Below are 18,828 nucleotides of genomic sequence, written 5' to 3'. Positions count from 1 at the left end.
ATGTTAGTCCCGGTCCTGCTAAAGTGCAACCCGTCCATCTTGTGCAGGTCCCACCTTCCCCAGAACCAGTCCCAATGCCTCAAGAATTCTGGTGCCCTCCAATGCCAGTTCTCCAGCTGTGTGTTCAAACACTCAATTTTCCTGTTTCTATGCTCACTAGCATGTGGGACTGGAAGTAATCTTCAGCTTTAGAGGTCCTGCTGTTTAATCTCCTTTCTAGTCCCTGAAATCTGCTTTCAGGACCTCATCCCCTTTCCTACTTAAGTCATAGAAACTAACATGCACCATGACCTCTGGCTGTTCACCCTCCTCCAGAAGAATGTCCTGCAGCTGCTCCATGATATCCTTGAACCTGGCACCAGCGAGGCAACATACCATCCTGGAATCACATCTACAGCTACAGAAACACTTGTCTGCTCCTCTAACGAGTCCCCTAAACTACTGCCCTTTCCCTCTTCTTCCCCCTCCTGTACAGCTGAGCCACCCACTTAGCTCTGTCTGACTCCAAGGAACCAATGCCTTCACCTGTATCCAAAACAGAAAACCAATTAGTGAGCGAGAACTCAGGGGACTCCTGCACTACCTGCCTAGATCTCTTGGACAGCCTGATGGTTACCTTTCTGCCTCCATGCCCCTAACCTATGGTGGGACCACCTCTCTGAACATGCTATCCACATAGCTCTCAGCCTCATGGATACACCATAGTGACTCTACTGCCACTCAAATTCTGAAACCCAGAACTCAAGTTTCTGTGTATGGTTCTCTTGGTCACTGGTAGCATCACAACTTCCTACATAGCACATGACATGAATTCCATGTGACCAAACTGCCCTACCATATTATAACTTAACTTACGCTAACATTATTTTACTTTGGTTTACTTATATTAATTTTACATGGCCTTAACATAATAAACCTTACAACTATTGATAAACCTTACTAGTACTAATGAATCAGACTAATACTTAATGCACTTTACAAGTTGCAATAAACCTTATTTAAAGCTTCTCTTTCCCCCGTACAACAAATTTCCATGTGAACCTAATCCACTACTCACTCAACCTTCGTCTCACTCAGGCAGGGTCTCCCATCTCCTCGTGTGGCCCTTATTACCAAGCAGTTTGAGAGGCCTGGTTCTTACATAGGCCTTCCAATGAGTCACTAACTAGTTCAGCTTCCTGATACAGTAATTAACACCAATTGAACCAACTGCTTTCAGCTGATTCACTAGGTTGGTTCCTGGTATGAGAGAGTTGTCCTCTGATGAGAGGCTGAGCAAAATGGGTCTATTTTCTCTGGGGTTTAGAAGAATAGAGGCCATCTCATCGAAACATACAAGATTCTGGTAGGGGCATGATAGGATAGACGCTGATAGATTGTTTCCACCAGTCGGGGAATCTAAAACACAGCGGCACAGCCTCCGGATAAAGGGTTGATCATATAGGATTGAGATGAGGAGAAATTACTTCACATAAGGGGTTGTGAATCTTTGAAATTCTCCACCCCAGAAGCTTGTGGATGCTCCATCAATGAATACATTTAAGACTGGTATAGACAGGTTTTTGGTCTCTCAGGGAATCAAGGGATATGGGGAACAGGCAGGAAAGTGGAGTCGAGGCCCAAGATCAGCCATGATGGTATTGAATGGCAGTGCAGGCTCGATGGGCCATATGGCCTACTCCGGCTCCTAATTCTTGTGTTCTTGTTCCATATCCCTTGATACTCCTGTCTAACAAAATGCTATCAATCCCAGTTTTAAAATTTCACTTGACCCAGCATCCTTAGCCTTTTGGAAAGAGAGTTCCAGATTTTCACTATTCTGTGTTTGAAAACATGCTTTCCAAATTCATTCCTAAATAACCAAATTCTAATTCTAAATCCAGCCCTCTTGTGCTGGATTTGCTTACCAGAGTTCCAGCTTCTCTACACTTCCCTTAGCAAATTTCAATGCAGGATAGTCTGAGTGAGTCAGAGGAGCAAATGAGTTATCAGATTTATTTAATACAAGAATTATTTAGGTTTAATCCGTGCAACTTGCTTCAGAAATGGTCTTGGTGTTCTTTACTCTATGAAATCTTACAACGTGCAAAGTAACAGAAAACTGTAGAAGATCCCGAAAAATTCAGTCAGAAGAATGAAGATTTAACAAAAATATATACAATACTAGCATGTTAGCACCACAACTTCAAACAAGTACAAATGAGATATAACTAGGAACTTCCCAACTTCAAATGACAATTGAAAATAAATAAAAATGAAATTCATTACATTGAAATTCACCTACGAACTATTAAAAAGTCAGAGAAAGAAAGGAATGCCTTCTAACCTGCAACCTCTACTACCTAGAGCGGTGCTTCCCAAATGTTTTCCTGGTGTGACCCCATTAAAATGCCTCAGGCTTCTTGTGATCCCAGAGAGAAAATCTGGGGTGGGGTGGGGTGGGGGTGGCCCAGCAGGGTATGAGAGTTGTTTTTGTGGGGCCAGGAAGGAACAGGAATCTAGCATGGGGGCATTTGATGAAAAGCCAGGCTTTCTACAACAAAACCCAGCATCTACCTTTTCACAGGCTTTCTTTTCCCCCAGCAGCAATCGAGCCTCTGAGGCCACATTAGGCCACACCGACCAAAAGTAAAAGGAGGATTTAAAGGGACTATGCAGCCATCAGAAATCAGTCCAAGCTCCCCAGAAGCCCTTGCTGCTTCTGAGCTCAAATGCAAAATCTCATCTCATGACCCCGATAGGGATTGCGACCATAGTTTGTGAAGTCCTGAACTAGAGGAACATATATAGCAGGTGCATGGGAACACCACTACCTACAAATTCCCCTGACACACCATTCTGACTTGGATCCACATCACCATTCCTGCCTGAATGCCGAACATCCTTGGATATTCAGTTCCCAAGTTTGGTCACCCTGTAGCCACGTCTCCGTTTTGTGTGTTCTGATGAAGAGTCATACGGACTCGACACGTTAACTGTAGATGCCGTCAGATCTGAGTTTTTCCAGCTATTTTTGTTTTTGTTTCACCATTCCTTCGCTGTTGCTCAGTCAAAAAACCTGAGGCTCCCTAATACCACCTTGAGAGTACCTACACCATGTGGACTGCAACAGTTCAAGGCAGTAGCTGACCACCACCTTCTTGATGGCAATTAGGGATAGGCAATAAATGCTGGCTTTGCCAGCAATGACCACATCTCATGAGTGAATAAAAAATAAACCAGAGAAAATAAACCATGATAAACTCATACCCCTCTTCATTTTTTCCCCCTCAAGATACTTATCCAACTCTAACTTGAATTTGCTGATACTATCAGTTTTTGTTATTCACCACCCTCTGGGTAATGTAGTTAAATGGAAGCAATATTTTCAACATTACATTTATTAGTTGTTAATTCTCTCATTATAGAATGTATGACCATGTTAAGCATATTAATGCTCATCTCATCCACAACCTTTAGGATGTTGAATTCTTCTATAAATCTCATTCCTGAGCCATTTACCCATTATAAATATGACTAACTTTTGTAGCCTCTCTCCTCAAATCAAGTCTAAGCCTAGCTATCAATTTAGCTGTCCTTTACTACAAGCATTCCAATATCTTTCTGACAGTACATGGTACTCAATTGGGTTCAAACAAGCACTTAGTACATAAACATAATTGCTTAAGAGTTATGCTCAATCGTCTCGCTACAAAGCCTAACACGTTCCTTGCTCTCTTCACTGTCCTGATGGCTTCAAGGATATATCCACCAGCTCCCTAAAACAGCACTTAGTCACAGCCTATTGAATAATGCCCATAGCTTACATTGCCACTGCTTATTATGCTTTCCCAATCTACTTGACACTGGTCCTCATTAAAGGACATCTGCCATTTATTAGCTTGGCTCGCCAGTCTATCCAAGTTCTCCTATATTTGATCAGCTTGTTCCCTATTTGTGGTCCTCCCTGAAGTTTGGTACTTGCTGCCAAGATTTTTTTCTGTTCTCCACTTCAAAGTTAGTTATGTACATTACAAACAGCTCAAACCAATCATTTGTTGATCTTTAAACCATTACACTAAAATCATGCTTTCAATCATAACAGTGTAACTTTACAACTGGTCATCGTCATTTGTACTCTAGCTTTTTTTTTGAAGCTTGAATTTATCCAGCCAGTGAAAAAATATTTTGCAATAACAGAAAATGCTGGAAAAACTCATCAGGTCTGACAGCATCTTTGGAGCGAGAAACAGAGTTAACATTTCGAGTCCATGTGACCCTTCTTCAGAGTTAAAAAGAAGTAGAAATGGGATGAAATTTATACTATTTAAGGGAGATAGAGCAGGTGAAGCTGGATAGAAGGTCAGTGATAGGTGGGGGCTAAAGAGAGACTCTCCTTAGTCCCCACCAATCGCTGACCTTCTATAGAACTTCACCTGCTCCACCCCCCTTAAATAGTATAAATTATCATCCCATTTCTACTTCTTTTTAGCTCTGAAGGGTCACATGGACTCGAATTGTTAACTCTGTTTCACTCTCCTCAGATGCTGTCAGACCTGCTGAGTTTTTCCAAAGTTTTCTGTTTTTATTTCAGATTTCCAGCATCCGCAGTATTTTGCTTTTATCTTAAGAAATATTTTGCACCCAGTTACTCTGCATTGTTTAGTATTAATAAAAAAAAAGTTACCAGTTTGTTTAACGTGTGGTAAATCTTGTGAATATTAGCCAGTGTAGACAGGTGAGAAGTTAGTGGAAAATCTAGAAGAAAGGAAAAAGTTTAAAGTTAACATTAAGAGGCAAGAGATAACTTTACATTGGAAATAACAGTGCCAAATTTCCTCCATTCCTTCAGTTTTTAATAACATAGAACATTTTACTTGAATCCACTCTGGCTACTAATAGATGGGCTCGATAACTTACATCTGTCCAAAATCTATTATTATTCCTATTAATCCAAAATCATTGTTCAAAAATTAATAATTTATCCAGTCGTTCAAATCAAGCAGTTTAAATAAAACAATAAAGGCTAATAAACTATTCAGAACTAAGAATGGGCTATATGTTACATTAAGTTAAACAGCAAATGATTGTTGAATGAAATATCTTGAGAACTGTGCTACAAAAACTATGCTGATTTTTCTCGTTTCCATTGATAAATTCCAACTCTCAAGAAAACAACTGTGGGTTAGAATGAAAAAAAAACAGAATTACCTGGAAAAACTCAGCAGGTCTGGCAGCAACGGCGGAGAAGAAAAGAGTTGACGTTTCGAGTCCTCATGACCCTTCAACAGAACTAAGTAGAAATAGGAAAGGGGTGAAATATAAGCTGGTTTAAGGGGTGTGTGTGTGTGTGGGTGGGTGGGGGGAGAGAAGTGGAGGGGGGGTGTGGTTGTAGGGACAAGCAAGCAGTGATAGAAGCAGATCATCAAAAGATGTCACAGACAACAGAACAAAAGAACACAGAGGTGTTGAAGTTGGTGATATATATCTAAATGAATGTGTTAATTAAGAATGGATGGTAGGGCACTCAACGTATAGCTCCAGTGAGGGTGGGGGGAGCATAAAAGATTTAAAAATATTTTAAAATAATGGAAATAGGTGGGAAAAAGAAAAATCTATATAATTTATTGGAAAAAAAAGGGGGAAGAAACAGAAAGGGGGTGGGGATGGAGGAGGGACGTCAAGACCCAAAGTTGTTGAATTCAATATTCAGTCTGGAAGGCTGTAAAGTGCCTAGTCGGAAGATGAGGTGTTGTTCCTCCAGTTTGCGTTGGGCTTCACTGGAACAATGCGACTAGGGACTGAAGTCTCTGGAGTGGGACTTGAACCCACATCCTTCTGACTCAAGAGGAGAGTGCTACCACTCAACTTTTACCGACTAGGCACTTTACAGCCTTCCGGACTGAATATTGAATTCAACAACTTTAGGTCTTGACCTCCCTCCTCCATCCCCAGCCCCTTTCTGTTTCTTCCCCCTTCCTTTTGTTTTTTTCCAATAAATTATATAGATTTTTCTTTTTCCCACCTATTTCCATTATTTTTAAATACTTTTAAATCTTTTATGCTCCCCCCACCCCCACTAGAGCTATACGTTGAGTGCCCTACCATCCATTCTTAATTAGCACATTCGTTTAGATATATATCACCAACTTCAACACCTATGTACTCTTTTGCTCTGTTGTCTGTGACATCTTTTGATGATCTGCTTCTATCACTGCTTGCTTGTCCCTACAACCGCACCCCCCCTCCACTTCTCCCTCTCCCCCCCCGACCCCCTCCGGCCCCCACACACACCTTAAACCAGCTTATATTTCACCCCTTTCCTATTTCTACTTAGTTCTGTCGAAGGGTCATGAGGACTCGAAACGTCAACTCTTTTCTTCTCCGCCGTTGCTGCCAGACCTGCTGAGTTTTTCCAGGTAATTCCGTTTTTGTTTTGGATTTCCAGCATCTGCAGTTTTTTGTTTTTATCTCTGTGGGTCAGAATGGTTCAACTCCATTAAGAGAACAATTCACTCACACAAATTAGCTTCAATCCTGTGAATTATCTTCTATGAGCGCTTCAATTAAAAAGTGGTCTTATGTCCATAGTCACTGCTCCAATATAGGAAAGATACCAGCCAATTTTTACACAGCAAAATTCACCAAACGCCAATGAGATAATAACCAGATAATATGTTTCGCCATGCTTTTGGTCAAGGGATAAATATTGGCAAGGACACCAAGAGAAGTCCCTGCTCTTCAAAAATGCACCATGGGATCTTTGATAGCAATCTGAGAGCACAGATTTAGCCTCGGTTGAATATCTCATATGAAAGAAAGAATCTCCGATAGTGCAACACTCCCTCAATAATGAAGTGAAGTATCACCCTAAGTTTTAGACTGAAGTCTCTGGAGTGGGACTTGAACCCACATCCTTCTGACTCAAGAGGAGAGTGCTACCACTCAACTATAGCTGAAACCATAAAAGGAAATTATAAGAATGTACTGAAGCCTGCTGGACGACAAACTGGCAACAATATTACTGCAAATCTTTTGCAGTGTATGAACAAAAGTTGTGTTTATTTGTCCAACAACACTAGGGCTAGCACTTCCTGCACAAGCAGTGTCAGTGAGCCATATATTCCGACTAGCTGGCCCGCAGAAATTAAAAGTACCATCTACTTACCTGGTTTTGAAAATTACGTTGACGCTTCCATTCACCAGAACTGCTTGGTACCTACATTATAAGATTCCTCGCAGGCCCCAGCGAAGTCTAGCTCCAGTGAATTCAAGGATGCCACGTCCCCCTTTTTTTATGGCACTTACTGCAATAAAGAAGGGAAGTTTAAAGGGCCAGGGAAATTAACAGGCCGGAGGAAAGATTTGGTGGGGAGGTGGTGGTGGAAATGGGGTGTCCAGAGGTTGTAGGTCTTTACAATTAGTTACTCAGAAGTTAGAAAAGGTTTTAATTCTTCTAACTTGTTCTGGGTGACTATCCATATAACCCTGATGGAACCATCCGAAGTTTGCAATTTAAACCACGCTGTCGGATGGTTTCCAGTGCAGCACAATTGTCCAGAGGAAGTGTGCACCTCTGGGCAATTGCCGTGCAAACCCTTACCTGAGAACTTCCCGGAAGGATTCCCCCCACACCCCCCCCAATCCGATACTGAGGAACTCGGAAGTTACAGGCCTACGTGTCAGAGACAGACTGTTTAAAGGTGAGGGAGAGAGAGAGAGAAACTTCTTAAACTGCATCTCTGCTTTCTATCACTGAATTTTGTGTTTGCAAATACCACAAAATCAGTAAATTGCAACTACTCAGAGTAACCATTTTAATGGTCAGTTTCTTGTAATGAAGAAAATATTTTTTAATGGTTAGTTTCAACATTATTTATTGAAAACAAAATTAAGGTGAAACAAAAATTCATCAGCCAATGTGGGGCTTGAGACCATGACCCTGGGATTAAGGGCTCCATTATATACCAACTAGTCAAGCTATGTAGGAACTCCCAACACAAAGCCTCTCCAACATGTTCATTTGTTCAAGGAAAGGTAACAGCTTCACAAATGACCTGCCTTAAGGAGGCTGCATTAAAATAATTTAGACATATTTAGAATTAAAATATTTAGAAATATTTCCACACTGATGCTCCTGCCACTGACTGAAAAAGCGTCGGGAATAGTTGGGCATGCATTGCCAGCTGCAACGCGAGTTCGCAAGAGTTCCTGATACCTTTCTGTTCAGTGCCAGGAGTTAGTGATAAAAAACTGCAAGGAATTAAAACTCTTACAGTCCTCACCCCACCCAATCTTAAGCTTTATCTTAGAATTTAGCGCCTCTTAATCTCATATTCTTTTAAAATAAAAAAAACTTCACTGATTTCATTTTGTGCTTTTTAATAAATTCCTTCACGGGATGTGGGCTTCACTGGCTGCCCATCCCTAGTTGCCCTTGAAAAAGGTGGTGGTGAGCTGCCTTCTTGAACTGCTGCAGTCCATATGTACACCCACAGTGCTGTTAGGAAGGGAGTTCCAGCGTTTTGACCCAGTGACAGTGAAGGAACGATGATATATTTCTAATTCAGGATGGTAAATGACTTGGATGGGAACTTCCAGGTGGTGGTGTTCCCATCTATCTGCTGCCCTTGTCCTTCTAGATGGTAGTGGTCATGGGTTTGGAAGATGCTGTCTATGGAACCTTGGTGAATTCCTGCAGTGCATCTTGTAAATGACACACACGGCTGCGACTGTGCGTCAGTGGTGGAGGGAGTGAATGTTTGTGGATGTGATGCCAACCAATCTGCCTGCTTTGTCCTGGTCGATGTCCATGAGTGTTGTGGGAGCTGCACTCATCCAGGCAAGTGGGGAGTATTCCATCACACCCCTGACTTGTGTCTTATGGATGGGCTTTGGGGAGTCAGGTGGTGAGTTACTCGTCGTACGATTCCTAGTATCTTACCTGCTCTTGTAGCCACTGTATTTATACGGCTAGTCCAATTCAGTTTCTAGTCAATGGTAACCCCAAGGATGTTGTTAGTGGGGGATTCTGTGATGGTAATGCCATTGAACATCAAGGAGTGATGGTTGGATTCTCTCTTGTTGGGGATGGTCATTGCCTCACACTTGTGTGATGCAAGTGTTACTTGCCATTTGTCAGCCCAAACCTAGACATTGTCCAGGTCTTGCTGCATTCAGACGTGGACTGTTTCAGTATCTGAATAGTAATGAATGGTGCTATACGTTGTGCAATCATCAGCGAACATCCCCACTTCTGACCTTATGATGGAAGGAAGGTCATTGATGAAGCAGCTGAAGATGGTTGGGCTGAGGACACTGTCCTGAGGAACTCCTGCAATGATATTCTGGAGCTGAGGTGACTGACCTCCAAGAACCACAGCCATCTTCCATTGTGCTGGGTATGACTCCAACTAGTGCAGAGATTTCACTCCCCCACTCTCCAAATTCCCATTAACTCCAGTTTTGCTAGGGCTCCTTGATGCCATACTCGGTCAAATGCTGCCTTGACTTCAAGGGCAGTCACTCTCACCTTACCTCAGGTGTTCAGCTCTTTCGTCCATGTTTGAGCCAAGGCTGTAATGAGGTCAAGAGCTGAGTGGCCCTGGCGGAACCCAAACTGGGTGTCAGTGAGCAGGTTATTGCTGATGACACCTCCCATTACTTTACTGATGATCGAGAGTAGATTGATGGGACAGTAATTGGCTGCACTGGATCTGTCTTGCTTTTGGTGCACAGACCATAAGACATAGAAGCAGAAATTAGGCCATTCGGCCCATCGAGTCTGCTCCGCCATTCAATCATGGTTGATAAGTTTCTCAACACCATTCTCCCGCCTTCTCCCCGTAACCTTTGATCCCCTTACCAATCAAGAACCTATCCATCACAGTCTTAAATACACTCAATGACCTGGCCTCCACAGTCTTCTGTGGCAATGAATTCCAAAGATTCACCATTCTCTGGCTAAAGAAGTTTCTCCTCATCATCTTCCCTTTACTCTGAGGCTGTGCCCTCAGGTCCTAGTCTCTCCTACTAATGGAAACATCTTCTTCACGTCCACTCTATCCAGGCCTTTCAGTATTCTGTAAGTTTCAATCACATCCCCCCTCATCCTTCTAAACTCCATCGAGTATAGACCGAGAGTCCTCAAACGTTGCTCATATGTTAAGCTTTTCATTCCTGGGATCGTTCTCATGAACCTCCTCTGGACCCTCTCCAGGCCAGCATATCCTTCCTGAGATACAGGGCCCAAAATTACTCACAATATTCTAAATGTGGTCTGACCAGAGCCTTATAAAGCCTCAGCAGCACATCCCTGCTTTTATATTCTAGTCCTCTCAAAATAAATGCCAGCATTTCATTTGCCTTCCTAACTACTGACTCAACCTGCAAGTTAACATTAAGAGAATCCTGGACTAGGACTCCCAGGTCTCTTCGCACTCCAGACTTCTGAATTCTCTCCCCATTTAGAAAATAGTCTATGCCTCAGTTCTTCCTACCAAAGTGCATGACCTCACACTTCTCCACGTTGTATTCCATATGCCACTTTGCCTATTCTCCTAACCTGTCCAAATCCTTCTGCAGCCTCCCTGCCTCCTCAATACTACCTGTCCCTCCGCCTATCTTTGTATCATCTGCAAACTTAGCCAGGATGCCCTCAGTTCTTTCATCTAGATCATTAATGCATAAAGTGAAAAGTTGTGGTCCCAACTGACCCCTGCGGAACTCTACTAGTAACCAGCCGCCATCCTGAGAAGGACCCCCTTATCCCCACTCTCTGCCTCCTGCCAGATAGCCAGTCTTCTATCCATGCTAGTACCTTGCCTCTAACACCATGGGCTCTTATCTTACTGAGCAGCCTCCTGTGCGGCACCTTGTCAAAGGTCTTCTGGAAGTCCAAATGGATAACATCCATTGGCTCTTCTTTGTCAACCTACTCGTTACCTCCTCAAAGAATTCTAACAGATTTGTCAGGCATGACCTCCCCTTGATGAAACCATGCTGACTTTGCCTGATTTTACCATGCACTTCCAAGTATTCTGAAATCTCATCCTTAATAATGGACTCTAAAATCTTACCAAAGACCAAAGTCAGGCTAATCGCTCTGTAATTTCCTGTCTTTTGCCTCACTCCCTTCTTAAACAGGGCGGTTACATTAGCGATTTTCCAGTCCTCTGGGACCCTCCCTGACACCAGTGATTCCTGAAAGATCACCACTAAGGCCTCCACTATCTCTTCAGCTATCTCCTTAAGAACTCTGGGGTGTAATCCATCTGGTCCAGGTGATTTATCCACCTTCAGACCTTTCAATTTTCCTAGCACCTTCTCCTTGGTATTGGCCACCATACTCACCTCTGCCCGCCGACTTTCTTGAAGTTTGGGGATGTCACTCGTGTCTTCTATCATGAAGACTGATGCAAAGTACCTATTCAGTTCCTCCACCATTTCTTTGTTCCCCACTACTATTTCTCCAGCGTCATTTTCCAGCAGCCCAATGTCCACTTTTGCCTCTCTCTTACCCTTTATATATCTAAAAAAACTCTTGCAATCTTCTTTTATATTACTGGCTAGTTTACCCTCATACTTAATCTTCTCCCTCCTTATTTCTTTTTTAGTTGTCCTCTGTTGATCTTTGTAGGCTTCCCAATCCCCTGGTTTCCCACTGCTCTTCGCCGCATTGTATGCTTTCTCTTTAGCTTTTAAGCTGTCCTTGACTTCCCTTGTCAGCTATGGTTGCCTCGTCCTCCTTTTAGTATGCTTCTTCTTCCTAGGGATGAATTTTTGCTGTGTCTCCCAAATTACTCCCAGTAACTCCTGCCATTGCTGTTCCACTGTCTTTCCTGCTAGGCTCATCTCCCAGTCTATTCTGGCCAGGTCCTTCCTCATGCCTCTGTAGTTGCCTTTATTCAATTGTAATACCGTTACATCTGATTCCAGCTTTTTCCTCTCAAATTGCAGGGTAAATTCTATCATATTATGGTCATTTCCTCCTAAGGTTTCCTTCACCTTAAGCTCTCTTATCAAATCTGCCTCATTACACATCACTAAATCTAGAACTGCCTGTTCCCTAGTGGGCTCCACCACAAGCCATCTCGTAGACATTCCACAAATTCCTTTTCTTGGGATCCACTACCAACCTGATTTTCCCTGTCTACCTGCATCTTGAAATCCACCATGTTCTCTGTAAAGTGTCTTTCTTATACACCTTTTCTATCTCATGGTGTATCTTGTGCCACACATCCTGACTACTGTTTGGAGGCCTGTACACAACTCCTATTATGGTTTTTTTACTTTCTCGGTTGTTCAACTCTACCCACACAGATTCTACATCATTTCTTGCTATCGATTTAATTGCATTTCTTACTAACAAAGCAACTCCACCCCCCACTCTGCCAACCTGCCTATCTTTTCGATAGGATGTATATCCTTGGATATTTAGCTCCCAGTCCTGATCCCCTTGCAGCCATGTTTCCGTGATGCTCACCACATCATACCTGCCAATTTCAATCTGCGCCACAAGCTTATTGACCTTATTTCATACACTGTGTGCATTCAGATACACCTTCAGTCCTGTATTTCCCGTCCCCTTTCTCATTGTCATCCCTTTATCTGATGTGCTTGAAGTTAGATTCCTAGCCCTTTCCAAACACACTGTCCTATTTTGTGTTCTGGAGACTTTAATAGCCTCTCCTGAGCTCTTTCTTTTCAGTTTTTTCATAATTTTCCATTAAATTGAATCCACCCCCCCACACTCTGACCTGCTGCTTTGTTTCCCATTAGTCATACTTCTTGGAGTTTTACCCTTCCCTCCCCCCACCCACTGACTTTCTAGTTTAAAGTCCTGTTGACCACCCTATTTACCCTTTTCGCTAGAACATTGGTCCCAGATCGGTTCAGGTGGAGACTGTCCCAACAGGAGATCCCTCCTGTTCCAATACTGATGCCAGTGCCCCACAAAATGGAACCAATCTTTCCTGCACCACTCCTTTAGCCACGTGTTTACTTCCCTTATTCTCGCGTCCCTATGCCAATTTGCACGTGGCTCGGGTAGTAATCCAGAGATTATAACCCTTGAGGACCTGTTCTTCAATTTAGTTCCTAGTTCCTGATAATCCGCAAACAGGTCCTCTTTCCTAGTCTTATCTATGTTATTTGTCCTGACGTGGACCACAACAACTGGATCGTCCCCCTCCCTCTCTAATATCCTTTCAAGCCGGTCAGAGATGGCCCTCACCCTGGCACTGGGCAGGCAACATACCATGCGGGACTCTCGATCCTGTTTACAAAGGATGCTATCAATTCCCCTAATTATAGAATCCCCTACAACTACCACTTGTCTTTTTGCTTCCCCCTCTTGAATGGCCTCCTGTGCCAAGGTGCCATGGTCAGCTGGATCATCCTCCCTACAGCCTTCTTCCCCATCCACACAGGGAGCAAGTACCTCGTACCTATTGGACAAGGTCAAGAGCTGAGGCTCCTCTGTTCCTGAACACAGGATCCCTCTACTTGCCTCACTTGCAGTCACACCCTGCTGACCCTGATCACTGACCGGACTTGAGGTACTTAAACTACGGGGTATGACCGCCTCCTGATACAAGGTGTCCAGGTAACTCTCCCCCTCCCAGATGTGCCGCAGCGTCCAGAGCTCAGACTCCAGCTCATCAATTCTGAGCCTGAGTTCCTCCAGCAACCAACGCTTGCTGCAGACGTGGTCACTGTGGCTTGCAAAGGGATCTGCCAGCTCCCACATCATATAGCTACAGCACATCACCTGCCCAGCCATCTCTACTTAGATAATTAATTTATTAATTAGCTTTGCAATTTTTTTTTCAAATTTGGTGCAGATTTCCTACCAACCAATCAGGTCAAAGCTTTCCTGTGATGTCACTTTTTCAGTTTTGGCTTCAGTTACTCTGTGCCGAGGTGCTCTGGACCGCTCCGGTGCTCTTCCCTCTGAGTCTGCTCCCTAGAGACAAGGCCGTGAATCCCCGAGGTAAGCTAGATTTATACTCACCACTCCAGTGCTCCTCCCTCAGAGTCTGCTCCCAGGATTTTCTCACCAATCAGCTGCTTTTTCTTCCATTCTTTGACAGTGGGTCCTCCTCGATTCCCTCCTGAGTCACAGTGGCTGCGATGACTTCTCCCAGAATGCTTCAGTCACTTCTCACTAACGCCCTCTGTTGGATGCCCTTCCTCCTGTTGAGTGCAAGAATCCTTCTCCTCAATTCCCTCATGAGTCACGGTGGCTGCAATGACTTCTCCCAGAATGCTTCTGTCACTTCTCACCAGCACCCTCTGTTGGACATACTTGGGCAACTTTCCACATGGCTGGGTAGATGCCAGTATTCTAGTTGTACTGGAACAGCTTGGCTAGGGCCACAGAAAGTTCGAGCACAAGTCTTCAGCACTATTGCTAGAATATCATCAGGGCCCACAGCCTTTGCAGTATCCAGTGCCTTCAGCCGTTTCTTGATATCACATGGAGTGAATCGAATTGGCTGAAAACTGGCACTTGTGATGCTGGGGACCTCCGGAGGTGACCGAGATGGATCATCCACTCGGTAATTCTGGCTGAAGATTGCAGGAAATGCTTCAGCCTTATCTTTTGCACTGATGTGCTGGGCTCCTCCATCATTAAGGATGGGGATATTTGTGGAGCCTCCTCCTCCAGTGAGTTGTTTCATTATCCACCACCATTCACAACTGGATGTGGCAGAACTGCAGAGCTTACATCTGTTCTGTTGGTTGTGGGATTCCTTAGCTCTGTCTATCACTTGCTGCTTATGCTGTTTGGCATGCAAGTAGTCGTGTTATAGCTACACCAGGTTGACACCTCATTTTTAGGTATGCCTGGTGCTGCTCCTGGCATGCCCTCCTGCACTCTTCTTTGAACCAGGATTGATCCCCTGGCTTGATGGCAATGGTAGAGTGGGCAATATGCCGGGCCATGAGGTTGCAGACTGTGTTCGAGTACAATTCTGCTGCTGCTGGTGGCCCACAGCACCTCATGCCCAGACTTGAGTTGCTAGACCTGTTTGAAATCTATCCCATTTAGCATGGTGGTAGAGCCACACAACACAATGGAGGGTATCCTAATGTGAAGGAGGGAATGTGCAGTGATCACTCCGACCGATACTGTCATGGACAGATGCATCTGCAGCAGGCAAGTTGGTGAGAATGAGATCAAGTATATTTTTCCTTTTGTTGGTTCGCAGGCCCTGTCTAGCAGCAATGTTATTTAGGAGTCAGCCAGTTCGCTCAGTAGTGGTGCTACCGAGCCACTCTTGGTGATGGACATTGAGGTCCCCCGTCCAGAGTGCATTCTGCGCCCTTGCCACCCTCAGTGCTTCCTCCAAGTGGTGTTCAACATGGAGGAGTACTGATTCATCAGCTGAGGGTGAGTGGTATGTGGTAATCAGCAGGAGGTTTCCTTGCCCATGTCTAACCTGATGCCATGAGACATCATAGGGTACTGAGTCAATGTTGAGGATTCCCAGTGCAAGCCCCTCCCAACTGTATACCACTGTGCCACCACTTCTGCTGGGCCTGTCCTGTTGGTGGGACAGGACATACCCAGGGATGATGATAATGGTGTCTGGGACATTGTCTGTAAGGTATGATATCGTGAAGATGACCATGTCAGGCTGTTGCTTGACTAGTCTGTGAGACAGCTCTCCCAATTTTGGCACTAGCCCCAGATTCCCATTAGTTAATAAGGAGGACTTTGCAGGGTCGATAGGGCTCAGATTGCCATTGTTGTTTCCTGTGTCGAGATTGATGCCGGGTGGTCTGTCCAGTTTCATTTCTTTCCTGTGACTTTGTAGCGATTTGTTACAACTGACTGGCTTGCTAGGCCATGTCAGAGGGTATTTATGAGTCAACCACATTGTTGTAGGTCTGGAGTCACATGAAGGCCAGACCAGGTAAGGATTACAGATTTCCTTTCCTAAAGAGGACACTAGTGAACTAAATGGGTTTTTACAACAGTCGACAATGGTTCCACGGTCATCGTTAGATTTTTAATTCCAGATTTTTTTACTTTTTAATGAATTCAAATTCCACAGGATTCGAACTCAGAGCATTACCCTAGGTCTCTGGATTACTAGTCCAGCGACAATACCACTGCGCCATTGCCTCCCCCAAATCTCCCAAAGAGCATTCGCATCCATGCTTCATGAGCTCAGTCCTGCTAGAGCTGTTCGCATTTAAAAATTGCTAAATAGTTTAAAAAACCATTTAGAAGGCTTCAGTTTCTCTTCCCCCCCCTCCCCATGTAAATCTATTTGGGGAAGTTTCTCTTCCCCCCCCTCCCATGTAAATCTATCTGGGGAAGCTTAAAATAATTCAGCACAAAAAAAATTGGGGACCATATGTAATATTTCCAAATTCACGGGTGATACAAAGTTAAGTGGGAATGTGTGTTGTGAGGAACATGTAAACCGGCTACTGGCGGAGAGGTTAGAAAGTGTAGATATAGAAAGGGACCTGGGCGTCCTTGTCCATAAGTCACTAAAAGCCAACATGCAGGTGCAGCTGGCAATTAGGAAGGCTAATGGAATGTTAGATTTTATTGCAAGACGATTTGAGTACAGGAGTAGTGAAATCTTGCTTCAATTAAATAGAAGCTTGGTTAGACCACACCTGAAGCACTGTGTGTAGTTTTGGTCCCCATACCTCAGTGATGATATTATTGTCATAGAGGGAGCGCAATAAAGGATCACCAGAATTGTTCCAGGGATGGCTGGACTATCTGATGAAGAAAGTTTGGGGAAACTGTGCCTGTATTCTCTAGAGTTATGAAGAATGAAAGGTCATCTCATTGAAACCTACAAAATACTTAAAGGGATAGACAGGTTGGATGCAGGTAAGATGTTTCTCCTCATTGGGGAGTCTAGAACCAGGGGACACTTTCAAAATAAGGTGGCAGCCGTTTAGGACCGAGATGAGGAGAAATTTCTTTACTCAGAGGGTTGCGAATCTTTGCAATTCTCTACTCCAGAGGGCCATGGAAGCTGAGTCATTGAGTAAGCTTAAGGTAGAGATTGACAGATTTCTGGTCAACAATAACGTAAAGGGTTATGGATATAATGCCTTTTACCCACACTAAGTGTTCAATCGGCCATGATTGTATTGAATGGCAGAACAGGCCATTCGGGCTTATGACCTTCCCCTATGTTCCTAATGTGGTTAACTTTTAACTGTCCTCTGCAATGGCTTAGCAAACCACTTAGTTCAAAGGCAATTAGGGATGGGTAACAAATGCTGACCTTGCCAACAACGCCTACATCCCATGAAAAAAAAAGGGACCATTATTTCACCAAAACGTGCTGTGAGGTCAGGGCTTCAGAAGTACATGGTAGACAGTGGAACAGCCATATTGTCGATCATAGAAATTGCTAGATGAAAATGGACAAAGGTCCATCTTGTTTACCGTCTTCCATCTTGGTAGTTACTTGATAGAATAATAATGGAGTTGTTGACTAATCACAGCAATTAATCTCTAACAATTAAACTACATGGGACTCAAACAACAAAAAAGTTATCCCTGGATTAGGTCAGAACTTTTAAGTTAGTGGATAATTAGAATTACCACCAGCTTCTATTATAAAATAAAACATCAATGAAATAACAACCATATTTATATAAATATATGAAAATTATTAAAATTCTTTCCAGGAATTATCCTCCAACAAATTTCAAAAGCCCTACATCATTTCATTACACTCATGAGTATTTATATAACAACTAGAACAGCTTTGGCTATGGAAACAGTGACAACAATAAGGATGATAAATCACAGAAACTTCACTGCTGTGCCAAAAACAAATACCTTTCAGTGAATTGGTCTGCTTTCAGTCTTCAGTTAACCAACTGCTCAAGCTTTACTCTTGAGTTCAGGAAATCATTAAGATCTTTTAATTGGCTTATTGTATTATAATTCACCGAGTTCACCATTATCTCATAAATGAACTGTAAAACAATAGATTATTTAATTCAGAGTACCTTACCCAGAATTTCTAAAATGAACCATGTTATTATTATATCACCTTAACCTCAAAAGGAAACTTTTAACACTTTGGTCACATTCCAGAGCAGAGTGAAGCTACATTTATCTTGTCAGATGACTTTTTTTTTAATTAAATGAATTATTAAGCACTAATGTATATCAAACCAAACAACTCATCAACGTAGAGCTATTTTTCCCTTTACTTAGTAATCATTTAGGTTCTGCGTATTCACATCCAAGAACGGAAATTTAAGTCGCTATTTGCAGGTTAAAAGTAGGAACTGTCTTAAAATACGAGTAATTGGTGAATGGTACCACAATACATGCTGAGAGTGCACTCACTCACTTTTGGTTTCATCTTACTGCCCTGTCTGTCCATCTCAGTTTCACACTTATCTATTATATACATTGTTAGCAGTACATGCAAAAGTGAGTGCACATGAAAAGAAAAATCAAGTTTCTCATCCTGTGGAGTCCTGATAACTGAACAAACAGGGAGGTCTATATGACCGTGTCATTTTTCCAAAGTTTCAGGGGTTGGAAAGTAAGGGGATTCTCATAAGGCAATTAACCTATATACATCAAGTGTTTTAAATGTTCAAAAATTTACATCTGAACTTTTGAACACTGACAGTCTGAGAACCTAGCTATGTTTCTTTCAATTTACTTTTGACATAGTTCTAAACCAAATCCTTCAAATAACTTTGCTTTTAACTGAAATATAGAAAGCATCTATTTGCATTGAGTCAATACAACTGTGTGAATACAACTTGTATTGAGCCCTGCTAAATGTTGGCTTTTGTTTCTTTTCATCCTGCTCTATCAGTTAAAAAGACCACTGC

The 18,828-nt window shown here is 43.0% G+C and overlaps 1 protein-coding gene across 10 annotated transcripts in view; it reads right to left on the bottom strand.

The window, feature by feature from the left end:
* dcun1d4 (DCN1, defective in cullin neddylation 1, domain containing 4 (S. cerevisiae)) overlaps positions 1–18,828 on the bottom strand; it is a 116,308-nt gene that overhangs the window by 95,857 nt on the left and 1,623 nt on the right. For 8 of the 10 annotated variants that reach the window (XM_041184288.1, XM_041184344.1, XM_041184271.1 and 5 more), the window contains exon 2: positions 4,667–4,737. The exons of 1 other annotated variant lie outside the window; for it this stretch is intronic. In XM_041184288.1, coding sequence (XP_041040222.1) covers positions 4,667–4,737 — 71 coding nt within the window. Of the gene's footprint in view, positions 1–4,666; positions 4,738–7,147; positions 7,242–18,828 lie in introns of those variants that run through there. One more of the 10 variants, XM_041184354.1, reaches the window with a different exon arrangement.

The sequence above is a fragment of the Carcharodon carcharias genome, chromosome 1 (genome assembly GCF_017639515.1).
Source record: "Carcharodon carcharias isolate sCarCar2 chromosome 1, sCarCar2.pri, whole genome shotgun sequence".
NCBI lineage: Eukaryota > Metazoa > Chordata > Chondrichthyes > Lamniformes > Lamnidae > Carcharodon > Carcharodon carcharias.
This window is presented reverse-complemented; position numbering and strand designations above follow the sequence as displayed.